This window comes from Acomys russatus, chromosome 10 (genome assembly GCF_903995435.1).
Source record: "Acomys russatus chromosome 10, mAcoRus1.1, whole genome shotgun sequence".
Classification (NCBI taxonomy): domain Eukaryota; kingdom Metazoa; phylum Chordata; class Mammalia; order Rodentia; family Muridae; genus Acomys; species Acomys russatus.
Genome location: NC_067146.1, coordinates 57,770,616 through 57,784,737, shown reverse-complemented (window position 1 = coordinate 57,784,737; position 14,122 = coordinate 57,770,616). Strand labels below are relative to the sequence as shown.

Genomic DNA, 14,122 nt, shown 5'->3' with positions numbered 1-14,122 from the left:
CAACACACAAAAGTCATTAGCTTTCCTTTGTATCAATGACAACCAAACTGAAAAAGGAATCGGGGATAATCTCACTCATGATGTCCTAAATAAAATAAAGGAAAAAACTACATTTTACTTATTTATTCTGTGTACATGTATGTGCAAGCTTGTGTAGTACAGGTGAACACACCACAGTTTATGTGGGATGGCCCGAGCCTAACTTGTGGGAGTTGGTTCTTTTCTCCAACATATGGTCCCAAGGATCAAATTAAAACCATCAGAATTGGCAACAGACACCTTCGCCCACGAAGCCATCTCATTGTCCCTATAATGAAAACTTTAAACCACTTAAGAAAGGAATTGAAAAGGATAGTAGAAGATGAATATAGGCTTCCCATGCTCCTGGATTAGAGGAGACAATACTGTAAAAATGGCCATCTTTCTAAAAGCAACCTGAAGACTCAATGCAGTCCCAATCCAATCCAGTCACACTCTTCACAGAAATAGTAAAAATGATCTTGAAATTCATATGAAAGTACAAGAGGCCTTGAATAGCCCAAACAATCCTGAGCTAAATGAATACTGTTCAAGGCATCGTATTATTTCAAGTTATTTTAAGGAGCCAATAACAAATGACACAACAACAACAAACAACAAACAAACAAAAAACCAAAAAAAAAAAAAAAAAAAAAAAAAAACCCAAACAAACAAACAAAAAAACCACCCCAAACCCATCATGGTGTGGCCACAAAACAGACATGAGAGTGAACAGAATAGAATAGAGGATCCAGGTTCCTGGCAGGATGGCTCAGTATATAATTGCACATACTGCTCTTGCAGAGGACCCAAGTTCTGTTTCCAGCATCCATATGGATGGCTTACAACCATCCATAACTTCAGCTCCAAGGATCTGTCTTAGGGTTGCTATTGCTGTGAAGAGACACTATGATCACAGGAACTCTTATAAAGAAAAATAATTAATCGGAGCTGGCTTACAGTTCAAAGGTTTAGTTCATTATCATCATGGTGGGAAGCAATGCAGCATGCAGGCAGACATGGGGCTGGAGAAGGAGCTGAGACTTATCTGGATTGGCAGGCACCAGGAAGAAGAGAATGCCACACAGGGCCTTGCTTGAGCATTTAAGACCTCAAAGCCCATCCCCATGACACACTTCCTCCAACAAAACTGTACCTACTACAATAAGAACACCCTCTCTATGTCATTTCTTTCAAACACCACAGGATCTAAAGATCTCTTCTTGCCCCTGTGAACATTACAGTCTTGTTACACACACACACACACACACACACACACACACACACACACACACACACACACACACACACGAAATAATGTGTGGGGCTCGAGAGATGGCTCAGTGGTTAAGAACACTGGCTGTGCTTCCAAAGGTCCTGACTTCAATTCCCAGCAACCATATGGTGGCTCACAAGCATCTATAATGAGATCTGGTGCCCTCTTCTGGTGTGCAGGTGTACACGCAGGCAGAACACTGTACACATAATAAATAAATAAATCTTTTTAAAGAGAAATAATGTGTAAAAGAAAAAGAATAGAGGACCCAGATACAAGTCCATGTAACTGCAATCACCTAAAATTTGACTAAGATTCAAAAAATGCATACATATTGGAAGACAGTTTCTTCAACAAATGGTATAGGGAAACTGGATATCTATGTGCAGAAGAAAAATTCTTGTCTCACCTTGTACAAAAATTAACACCAAATGGATCAAGGACCTCAAGACCTAAAACTCTGAAGATATTAGTGGGGAAAATAAGAAATACACTTCAAGATATAGGCATAGGTTAAGATTTTCTGAGTAAGACTCCAATTGCCTAGGAAATATGGCCAATGATAAATAACTAGAATTTCATGAAACTAAAAAGCTTTGTGCATCTGTCAAACAAGTGAAAATGCAGCTCATATAAAGGGAGAACATGTGAGGTATCCATATGTTGGACTAGAGATTAGTATCTAGAATACACAATGAACTCAAGAAACTCAATATTGGTCAGAGTGTTTTGCCATATGCCTTGAGTCCCAGCAATCGGGAGGTAGGACAGGTAGATCTCTGTCTTTGAGGACAGCCTGGTTTATGTAGCAGTTACAGACTAGCCAAAGCTACATAGAAAGACCTTATCCAAAAAAACAGCCAAAACAAGACAAAACAAAAAGAAATTAAACATTCAGAAAACAAACAATTGAACTACAGCAGCGACAACAACAGAGCCACAAGATTTCTCAAAAGAAGAAAACCAAATGGCTAATAAGCATTAAAAAAATATCCAACACCATTGGCCACCAGGAAAATGCTAACTAAAAGTACTGTGTGATTTCATCTCTTAGCCTCAGAATGGCTGTGATCATGAAAACAACAGCAGCAGCAAACAACCCGATTAGTGGAATGAGATTAGATACCTATCAACTGATGAGTGGCTAATGATAATGTGGCACATACACAGAACTGAATTTTATTCAGCTATAAAGAAAAATGAAATATTTCCAGCTCTACCCATTTTCCTACAACATTCCTCCTCCTCCTCCTCTTCCTCCTCCTCCTTTGTTTTTTTGAGATAGAGTTTCTCTGCATAGCCTTGGCTGTGCTGGATGCACTTTGTAGACCAGGCTAGCCTTGAACTCACAGATCTGCCTGCCTTGGTCTTCCAAGTGCTGGGATTAAAGTCGTGCCCCACCACGCCTGGCTCAAAGTTCATTTTTTCTTAAGTAAAATCCCAGAGAGACAGATGTATGTTATCTTTTATATGTGGCACCTTGCTTTGACATTTTAGATTTATGTACCTAATCTGGAGTACCTGTAGAACTCCGGAAGCTGGAAAGGGCCAATGGGAGGGAGAGGGGAAGAGTAGGGCAGATATGGCATACAGGTAGAAAGGAGAATACTGGGGGGTTAAAGGTTTAAGGAAGGATGGTGCTGGAGGGACAGCGGAGAGAAAGGATTCTGTATGGGTTAGCTAAAACTAAGGATGTATGAAAAGCTCCTATGAAAGCCCACTGCTTTGTAGGCTAATTAAAAAATATAATAATTTTTAAAAATGAGCTTGAACATAGCTGCCTTGCCTGGGTGGTAATGCTTCCATAGAAGACATTTAATAAATAAAAATCTTAGTGCCTGGTATAGGATACCTTTTTACGAGTTATTGGATAGGGAGGCCCTAGGTGCTCTCAAAATAACACAGGCTATTGTCGTTGTCCTTGGTGGTCCTCCAAAACTAAACAGTAAGACATTAAACACTTTGATTATGGGACATAGAGAAATCAATCTGGAACTGACTTGAAATCTTCCTCTCTCCTGACCAGTGCTCATAGTGTCGCAAGGTGCTATGTGCACAGATGTGGAGAAAAGCCCTCTCTGGGGTTGCCCAGTGGTGAATCCTGCATGTTACAATGCTGACCTGCTTGCTGTATGACATGTCCATTGGTGAAACAGTGAATTGAAGGTTATGGGGTAAGCAAGCACTCAGGGATTAGATTTGAGGGCTACTCCATAGGAGGGAATTCATGCCTGGTACTGAAAACCTGGTCAGAAGCCCACGATTGAGCAGGTCAAAGGCCCTAGGGACTCTACTATGGCTGTCTTCCTAAATGGACATGTGGTTAAACTGGTTTCTAAATACTTAGACACAGATTAGTGCTGTCTTAACCTTGTCTAGAGACATATCTCTCTGAAGTGGTCAATAGCTAAAACAAACATTCATAACTGGTAAAAGTACTGGAAATGAGTGACCACTGAGTGCTCAGCTCTAAGTGACACGTCTATATTAACTGGATGCTCAAAACTCAGAAAACACTGAAGAAGAGGAGGTAGAGAGAATGTAAGAGCCAGAGGATGGGGATGAGTACTGTGAAATGCTGTCTTCTGACTACAACATGGCCATTGCACTCATGAACTCATTGTAGTGACCTGTACAAGATCAACCTCAAGCCTACATCATCAGTCAACAGTGGATTTAATGGGTTAGAAGAAGAAGAAGAAGAAGAAGAAGAAGAAGAAGAAGAAGAAGAAGAAGAAGAAGAAGAAGAAGAAGAAGAAAGGTGAGGTCATGAAGTGGGGAAGGAGATGTGATGGGTACTTGAGGGAAGTGGGAAGGGACTTGGGCATGCATAAGATCATGATACGCTGTTTACATGTAAGAAAGTTTCAAAGAATAAATAAAATATATTCTATTAAAAGAGAAACATTGGTGAGATTAATCTTAATATGGTATTTTCTTTAGCCTAATATAGCCAAAACATTACTTCAACATTTTTTTTTGAGACAGGATTTTTCTGTGTAGCCTTGGCTGTCCTAGACTTGCTTTGTAGACCAAGCTGGTCTAGAACTCACAGCCACCGCCTGCCTCTGCCTCCCGAATGCTGGGATTAAAGGTGTGTGCCACCATGCCCGGTTCAACGTTTAACAAAGTTTAAAGTTAAGATATTAAAATGAATGAAAAGAATTGGTTATTTGAAAATATAGGCAGTATTGACAAATTTTTAGCCAAATTAGGCTAAAGGGAAAAAACTCTCAAATAATAAAATTAGAGAAGAAAAGAAGACACTGCAAGAAATACCAATGAGCCAGGTGTGGTGGCGCACGCCTTTAATCCCAGCACTCGGGAGGCAGAGGCAGGCGGATTGCTGTGAGTTCGAGGCCAGCCTGGTCTACAGAGCGAGTCCAGGACAGCCAAGGCTACACAGAGAGACCCTGTCTCGAAAAACCAAAAAATAAAAAAGTTTTTAAAGGAAATGGAGTTTTCAGGAGAAACAGATTTAAGAAAACGATGAACTGTGGAAACGTAATGAAGAGGTAAAGTCTTCCTCAGCTTAGTGCCCCACATCCCACACCCTACACAGGGACATTCCCACACACTCACACAGGCACACACCCACACACTCACTTAGACACATATCCACACACTCATATAGGCACACATCTACACACTCACACAGGCACACACCTACACACTCACATAGGCACACATCCACACACTCACTTACTTAGACACACATCCACACACTCACTTAGACACACACCCACACACTCAGACACACATCCATACACTCATATAGACACACACTCATATAGGCACACATCTACACAATCACACAGGCACACACCTACACACTCACACAGGCACACGTCCACACACTCGTACAGGCACAGATCCCACACATTTATAGAGGCACACATCCGCCCATTCATGCAGGCACACATTTACACACTCATCCAGGCATGAACACACACACTCATATAGGCACGCATCCACACACTCATACAGGCACACAGTTCACATTTACACACTCGTATAGGCACGCACCCACACACTCGTACAGGCACACATTTCACATTTACACACTCGTATAGGCACGCACCCACACACTCGTACAGGCACACATTTCACATTTACACACTCGTATAGGCACGCACCCACACACTCATACAGGCACACATTTCACATTTACACACTCATATAGGCACGCATCCACACACTCGTACAGGCACACATTTCACATTTACACACTCGTATAGGCACGCACCCACACACTCATACAGGCACACATTTCACATTTACACACTCATATAGGCACGCACCCACACACTCGTACAGGCACACATTTCACATTTACACACTCGTATAGGCACGCACCCACACACTCATACAGGCACACATTTCACATTTACACACTCATATAGGCACGCATCCACACACTCATACAGGCACACATTTCACATTTACACACTCGTATAGGCACGCACCCACACACTCGTACAGGCACACATTTCACATTTACACACTCGTATAGGCACGCACCCACACACTCGTACAGGCATATATCCACACACTTTAGACCACCCTTCACCCATATATATAAACCTATCCACTCACACACTCACTGATACACACACACATGCATGCACACATGCCTACATACATGCTCACCCAATCACTCCCTTATATGCACAAAGTCCTATGCATACACTCATCCCTTATATACATACAAACACATTCACACATATATGACACACACATAATGTACCCACCCACAGATATGCATGTGAGTACACTGACACTTGAATCCACAAATACTCCTACAGGGCCTGCACACACTCAGAACCTACTTATTCTTCTAAGGTAAACACCCTATGAACGCATAAGACCATTTTCCTTTTGTTAAAAAATAACAACTCTCACTTTTCACAGGCTGCTGGCATTTTACTTTGGACTTCCTTGGTGCCCCTCTTTGCAGTTAAGGGGTGTTCCAGTGTTATTAAAAAAGAAAATTCATATGCATGTCCGCTAGCCTTCTCCCCAGTGGATCTCATTGCAAAAACACCAATCTTTTTTTTTTTTTTTTTTTTTTTTTTTTTACAAATTATGGCTTTCTTTGAACACTGTTTTTGAAAGCAGCTTCATTCTGAACTGCTATGTTGGTTTCAAAGTGAAGGTCTTGGTCATGATGCAACAAGTAGTTTTTACTAGGTTCTCTTGTCTCAGTCACAGTGTGTGTGGTGAGGGGGATGGGAAGGAGCTTTGAGAAGTCAAGTATAGTACACCTCACCTGGAGACCTTGTCCTGTGGGGATGCAGGTCAGAGCTGAGCTTAAACCGTGTTTTGACTCAACAAAGATGGCTCATCAAGCAGCAAAAAGGCTTAGCGAGGCTCTCAAGTCCTCATGTCCACCTAGTGGCTGGACGACCCTAGACAGGCACTGACTTCCTCTGATACCTGCTATGTGAATGTCTAGTGCCCAGCCCTTGTGAGAATTAAGTCCTAAGGGTTGCTTTCAGCCCAGGTGCAGCTTTGATGCTGCGTAAGAGAGGCAGGCTCTGGTGTCCTGTTCCTGCTTCCCCGCTGAGGACGGTCGCTTTCCAGTACCATTTAGGGCATTTTCTTTCTTCTTTCTTAAAACCTTTGCTCTTTCAATAACTGTGGGAAAAATTCCTAACCAGTCACACCCACAATTTCCTCATCTTTTGCTCACCGAGGATGACTCAATAAGACAGAAGTTTTGGAAGAGCGGTGGCTAAAGTGGAAGGTATAATTTAGAGGCAGAAATGCTGGGCGTGGAGGTGGGTGAAACAAGGGTGCAAACGTTGCAGGAGGGAACTCTGGGTGCTGATGACTTTACGTATCCTGGAATTGTCTGAGCTCCTGTGTTCCCAAAGTGCCACTTTGAAGCCACCACGGAAGGAGAAAGACATGTTCTCGCACTTGCTTAAGTTTATACTCTTGAGTTTTGCATTGAAAATTTACCTTCCAGAAGAGAGAGATCTGTTGTTTGTTAAAGCCGACGTTCTCTTTCGTGTACCAGATGTCTAATTTGCCAACAGGTGCTGATGACAGGAAGGAGGAAACAAGCACATTTTCACATAAATACAGATATATACACAATAGAAATCTTTAAAAGCCAATAAATGTTCCTGGAAATTATTATAGGCTAATTTCAGTTTTTATTGTAGTCTAGTATTTCCTGTTTTATTTTACTGAAATGCAAACATGTATACCTTTGGCACAAATGTAAAAAAAAAAAAAAAAACACGGATACTTTGAAAAGAAAAAATTAAAAGCATTGAGAAGGAAATTTATTTTCTAACTTACCTTTAAAGTATATGAACTCACATTTCATTTGTATGCAGGCATTTAAATTAAATATTCAAGATGTATGTAGTTACTTCTCTTTTTTAGTTGGAATGTGGGAAAGTAAGGACATAGAGAAAATCAAGGTATTCTAGGAACATAAAACACAAATGCAAACAGAAGCTTTATCTTCACCCCAGTTCTAAACTCGGATTGAAGTGTGGTTATTTCATGTGACCTACTTGGAGGGACGGCACAGCTCATTTATCTTAAAAGCCACAATGCCTAGTAGAGTCTCTAGGATGCGATGCCTAGTAGAGTCTCTAGGACGTGATGCCTAGTAGAGTCTCTAGGATGTAGTAAGCGTTGCTCGGTGATGAATGAACAGACCAGGCAGTGTCATTTGATGTCAAAACACAAGCTGTGAAGAAATATGCCTCAAGCTAAAAGACAGTGGTTGAATATAGTGTACCTAAACGTGAGAGAGACACATCTGAAAAAGAGATAGAGTAATCAACCCATGCTGTGGGGTGTGTGTGTGTGTGTGTGTGTGTGTGTGTGTGTGTGTGTGTGTGTGTGTGTAAGAGAGAGAGAGAGAGAGAGAGAGAGAGAGAGAGAGAGAGAGAGAGAGAGAGAGAGAGAGAGAGAGAAGGAGGAGGAGGAGGAGGAGGAGGAGGAGGAGGAGAAGGGAGGGAGGGAGGGAGAGAGAGAGTTTGTTCTCTCCTACCCTACTCTACAGATTTGCTTTTAGCCAAGAGTTCAATCAGCACAACCAACCATGGAGGTCAGCTGTTGTTGCTCCATCACAACTTTCCTCACAGTGAAACCCAGTGGAGCTGTACTGGAGTTCCTACTGAAACAAAGCACCTCGCAACCAGAACAAAATTCCTAGACTAAACTAATAACACTTATTACTTGGATAACAAAAGCTAAGCAGCCAGAAAGACTATGAGCAATGGGGCAAGAGAGGGCAAGCCAGGGCAGCCCCATGCCAGCACTGTCTCTAGGGCCTGCTGGGCTCTTCTCAGCATCACCTTTCGTTCTCCTCCTGCTCTGCTGGCATGTGGGGTAGTGCGAGGCTTACCAAGGACCTAGGCTATCTACGTAGAACTCTGCTGCGAGGTCTTGCCCCTTAGCAGGTTTCCTCATCTGTCCAGTGGGATTAGATAGCTCTGTATCGTGGGGGCTGTCTTGAGAATTGAGAAGAGTGCTGCCACAGGGTGAACCGCCAGTAAATAAATCTTTGCCTCTTTTCTCAATTCAAAACTGAGTCGCCGAGTGGCTAAGAAAGAGAATTATGGTGCTGGAGAGATGGCTCAGAGGTTAAGAGCACTGGCTGTTCTTCCGAAGGTCCTGAGTTCAATTCCCAGGATGGCTCCCAACCATCTATAATGAGATCTAGTTGTGCAGGTGTACACGCAAGCAGAACACTGTATACATAATAAGTAAACAAATCTTTAAAGAAAAAGAAAAGAAAGAAAAGAAACAGAATTATAGTTATGGAAAGCCAGGCTCTGATCATGGGTCTGTTTAATTCCAAAGCTCGGGTTGGCATAGTTTGCACCATACAGTGACTTGGCTTTGAAAATGCCTGGGACTTGTTTATAAAACTTGCACTCCCCATCAGGCAGACTTCTTCTATGACTGTTCTCTTCTTTTGTAAGTTTCTTCGCTCTCTGTCTCTCTGTCCCTCTGCCCCTCTGTCCCTCTGTCCCTCTGTCCCTCTGTCCCTTTCTCCTTCTCCTTTTAACCATCTGCTTGTGTGTGTGTGTGTGTGTGTGTTTTTTTTAACCTAAAGCTACTTTCCCACTAGGGGTAACATTGTCCTTGCAGCAAGGACTACAAGATGAGCAAAGCTTCCATCAAGCATTCTGCAATCTTCTCAGTCCCTCAGGACATGAAAATGTTACCCAAGAAATGAGCCTGGCACTCGTCTCTGACAGACCACGTGTAAAGATCGAAAAGCTACAAGTGACTGATCACTTCAAAGTGCAAGGTAAAGTTTGGCCGCTGCCATGTGTGTACGTGGTCTCTGTGGGCCCTTTTCTGATGCAGAAGGCTCACATGATAACGCCTGCTGTACACTTGTGGATGAGGAGGTTGGTAAAGACCACATAGACAAAAGATTTGGAGCTGATAACAGGCAAAGCTCCAAAGAGCCTGCTTTTACCATTGCAGGGTGCTTTGTTGAACAAAGATCTCAATATTCCACAAGTTACACAGTCCAGGCATTGACCCTGTAATCAGGACTGGTGTTCAGTGTTAAAAAAAAAAATCGGTTGACTTGTTCACAACAGTAATGCCTTCAGATGATTACATATTGGCAACAAATGTACAGGCATTGCTAACTAGATTGCTTGTTAAAGATCCAGCACCTAACACATTATTACAGACTAGGTAGGAATCGAATTTTGCACTTATGTTCCCTCCACAAACTTGAGAATAAATACAAGCCAGGTTTTGGTGGTGCTCTCCTTCTGCCCAGGGTTCAGACTGTCTTCCCTGGATCATCAGTGGCCCCTCCCAGGGACTCATGTCATTCTTTACACTGCATTGTGTCTGAGGCCCAAGAGAAAAACCAAGATTTTTTATTATTATTATTATTATTATTATTATTATTATTATTATTATTATTATTATTATTTTGATTTTTTTTAGAGACAGGGCTTCTCTGTGTAGCTCTTGTTGTCCTGGACAAGGCTGGCCTCAAACTCATAGAGATCCGCCTGCCTCTGTCTCCCCTGTGCGGGGATTAAAGGTGTGTACCACCACGCCTGGATAACAAAGAATTTCTTAATATTATATACTACCCATCTGCTGTCTCACATTTATGTCTTTGGGAAAGATAGAGAATTTCTGCTGTTTTAATTTCCTGACTTCACACACTCTCAGGGCATGTTGTATGAACTCCCTTCTTCCATATGCATGGACTGTACTTGCTGTCTAAGTCACGAGGTCTAATGGTCTCTTCTCTGGGCTTATTTCATTGCATTTCTTTAGTAAAAGGCAAAAGATTTATACAATCTGAAGAGAAACCAGAGTATTTTCTTTTTCTTTCTTTCTTTTTTTTAAAATTTACATATTACATATACAGTGTTCTGCCTGCATGTATTCCTGTATACCAGAAGAGGATATCAGATCACATTATAAAAGGCTGGGAGCCACCATGTGGTCGCTGGAAATTGAACTCAGGACCTCAGGAAAAGCAGTCAGTGCTCTTAACCTCTGAGCTATCTCTCCGGCCCAAAACAAGAATATTTTCATTGCATTTCTTAGCATCTCAATTCAAGAGGTTGTTTCTTTTTTATTTTTGTAATGTAAGGTTTATTCTGGAGGCCTGATTATGTGTGAGAAAATGGTGAGTGAATAAAGTTTTCTAGTTTTCTCATGCTGACTCATCTACCCTACAACAAAGGAATTGTTAGAGTAATGATGGGAAAAGTGGGTTGTAGGTTATACAGAGAGTGCGACTTTCATAAAGGTCAAACAAGGAAAGCTAGATGTTGTTTAGAGACACATGAATGAGAAATACATATTCCAGGATAGTGCTACTAATGGGAAGACATCACAGGGCTAAGAACATATTGCTATTGTGACAGCGACAGTATTTAAGACAAGCGTTGGGTCTGAAAGTGGTAATATTGTTGCCCTATTATTAATAAGATTACAGATGAGATTGACAAAAGATAGTCAGCACTAGGGGTAAAACAACCAAGATCACGAGGTTTCAGAGAACTCAGTGGATTACATATTTCAAGGGGGTAATGGCTCTTGTTCTCACTGGAAGACCTTGAAGGCTGTACATCTCGGACAAAGCACCTCGTCAGACTACTGTTAAAAAGCAAACAAACCCAAAATTATAGAGTGGATGGCTTGAGCAACACACGTCTACTGGTATGGTTCTCCAGACTGGATGGCTTGAGTAACACACATGCATATTGATGGCTCTAGAGGCTGGGAAGTGAAGATCCAGATACTGCCAGATCTGATGCTAGAGAGAGCCTTCCTGCTGAATCCTCACACAGGAAGTGGGGGAGTAGAAGACAGACCTGTTTTCTTCTCCTTAAGAGGGCAAGAATCCCTTTCATGATGGCTCTGTACTCATAACCCAATTACTGGCACAAATCGCATCGCCTAATTCTATCCCATGGGGGGGGGGGTCAAGGCTTCATTATATAAATTTTGTGGGAACATGAACTTCAGTTTATAGCAGGGAAGACACATACAAATATGACTCCTCTTTCCCAGATTCCCTTTGGGTGTTGTGTTTCACCTTGGCATTGCCTCTCCCAGGAATATTGATCTAGCCTTTGAAGATAAATTGGAATCTCTGGCATCTGAAGCCCTGGCTGGTTGTGATGTCCCAGCATGTGATGTCGCTCCTGGTGCAAACACGTTTCTTATAGGCCATGCTTTCTATTTCAAGGGAAAACACTTTTTAGTAGTGGGGTGGCCACCATCTTTCAAATAATGTACAGGAAGGCCCCATACACATATGTAACTGATGGGCAGTTTGATCTTCGTGTGGGTCCCCTAGCATGTGGAGTGGGGGCTCTCTCTGCCATGGACTCTGTTGCCTGCTTTGGATCACTTTCCCATGGTTTTGGGTAGGGGCGGGTGGGGATCTGCTGCCTTGTCTGGCCTCAGTGCAAGAGAATGAACTTAGTCCTGAGGCAACTTGATATGCCAGGGTGGATTGGTGTGGGGGAAGATGTTCCCTTTTCTGAGGAGGAGGAAGATGAGGAGGAGGAGGAGGAGGAAGAGGAGAGGTGAGCAAGGGAGAAGAGGGTGGGAAAGTGGGAGTGGGTGGAGAGGAGAGAGGGGACTGCAATTGGGATGTAAAGGGGATAAATAAATAAATGTAATTTAAAAAATGTACAGGCATTTGCTTCCTGAGGGACAGGGACAAGCTTAGGAAACGAAGAAGGGCCAAAGGTTGGGCCTCTGGCTAGATCACAAATGATTGCCCCCAATGAAATGTTTACATGGGAGTCCTTTTAGGCAAAGAGTCCAACTTTAGGCAAAGAGATAGAAGCATTATAACTTCTGAGCCTATTCCAGGGGTTCATAAGCATGGTTTGTGGGCCAAATCCAGCCTGATGCCCATTTTTTTACAGTAGCAAACAATAATAGTTGTTTGGCATTTTAAATAATTATAAAATCAGAGATACCATTGTAAGTAACACACGAAAACTTTGTAAAATCTAAATGCTGCTATTCACACATGGAGTTTTCTTGGAGCCCAGCTGTGTCTCTGGTTGATGCCAATGGCTGCTTAGATATTTCAAGAACAGCTTTTAATAACTGCAGAGACTATACAGTCTACAAAGTTACAAGTGTCAACTCTCTGGCTCTGCAGATAAACTGTTTGCTAACTCCCAAGCTTCTTTGTGATGAAAGGTTACCTAAGATGTTAGAATAACACTAGAATTTGATTATTTGCACCTGCCTTAATGGCAATACTAGGTATAACGTGTGAATGAATGAATGAATTTATTTATGTCCTGGCTTCTCAATGTGAGGAACGGTGGCTGTAATGGGTTATCAAATCTCTCTTCCTTGAGTGTCTTTCACTCATCTGTATTGTCAACATGACATGAAACACTTCTTTGCCACTCTAACCTAAAGATAAACACGCCATGCCTTCTTAATTAATTGACGTGAGTAGCACTCAAACATGTGAGCAGAGACTAAGTCTCATAGGTGTTGTGAGTGGTGAGTGTGCACAGGTCTGGATACTTGGGAGCTCAAGTTCATGAGTGTTCTCTTACTAGAAAGAAAATATGGCTCTGAGCCCCTGGAGTCAAGACTGCTTTTGATGGGTGTTGAATTAGGGACTGTTTCTCAGAAAATGGCATGGTCTCCTTCCTCCTCTCCTTCCTTAGTGGTCGTTTCTCTGGAGGACCATGGCAGGACTTGAATTTCACCCCAAAGGAAGGGGCCCACGTGGAGTGAGAGGAACCTTCACCAAACAGGAATGACACGCATAGCCACAGCTGGGCCACCAGGGGGCGCCATGTTCCCTCCAGTTTTTAGAAGCTGAGGCTTCAGAAAAAGAGCCTATCACACATCATTCACAGTTTTAGAGAGTAAAGCAAGTTGCACACGACTAGACACTTAAAAGGGTTAAAGGGAAGAAGTGTTAAAAAAAATTCACACGTTTAGGTTTACATCAGTTGGTGCTTCAAAAGGAAACTGATGACAGAGGAGTGGTAAAGGGTGTAAACCACACAGCTTAAAGTAGGAGCAGAGAGGATAGGGCAGCCCGCGGAGAGCTCAACCGAAGAAAAGCAGCATGCATACATAGAAAGGAAGCGAGCAGGGTGAGGTAAGCCGTGGCTTAGTTTTCTGAGGGCCTGCTCTGCCCTGAACATACCAGCCTCACAGTGACTGGTTGCCCCTTTATGGCATGTTAGAGTTACTAGTTTGCCTTAGAGAAGCTTTAATTTACCAGGTAAATGCTAAAAAAGAAAAGAAAAGAAAATCGTTTCCAATGCATCTAAGTAAGGCACTAGTCAGTGTATAAATGACAAGGATTCA

The 14,122-nt window shown here is 42.4% G+C and overlaps 1 protein-coding gene across 1 annotated transcript in view; it reads right to left on the bottom strand.

The window, feature by feature from the left end:
* The window catches only part of Il12rb2 (interleukin 12 receptor subunit beta 2), a 61,090-nt gene that overhangs the window by 34,414 nt on the left and 12,554 nt on the right, over positions 1 to 14,122 (bottom strand). The window contains exon 7 of the mRNA XM_051151492.1: positions 7,259 to 7,338. Within this exon, the coding sequence (XP_051007449.1) occupies positions 7,259 to 7,338 (80 nt within the window). The remainder of the gene's footprint in view (positions 1 to 7,258; positions 7,339 to 14,122) is intronic.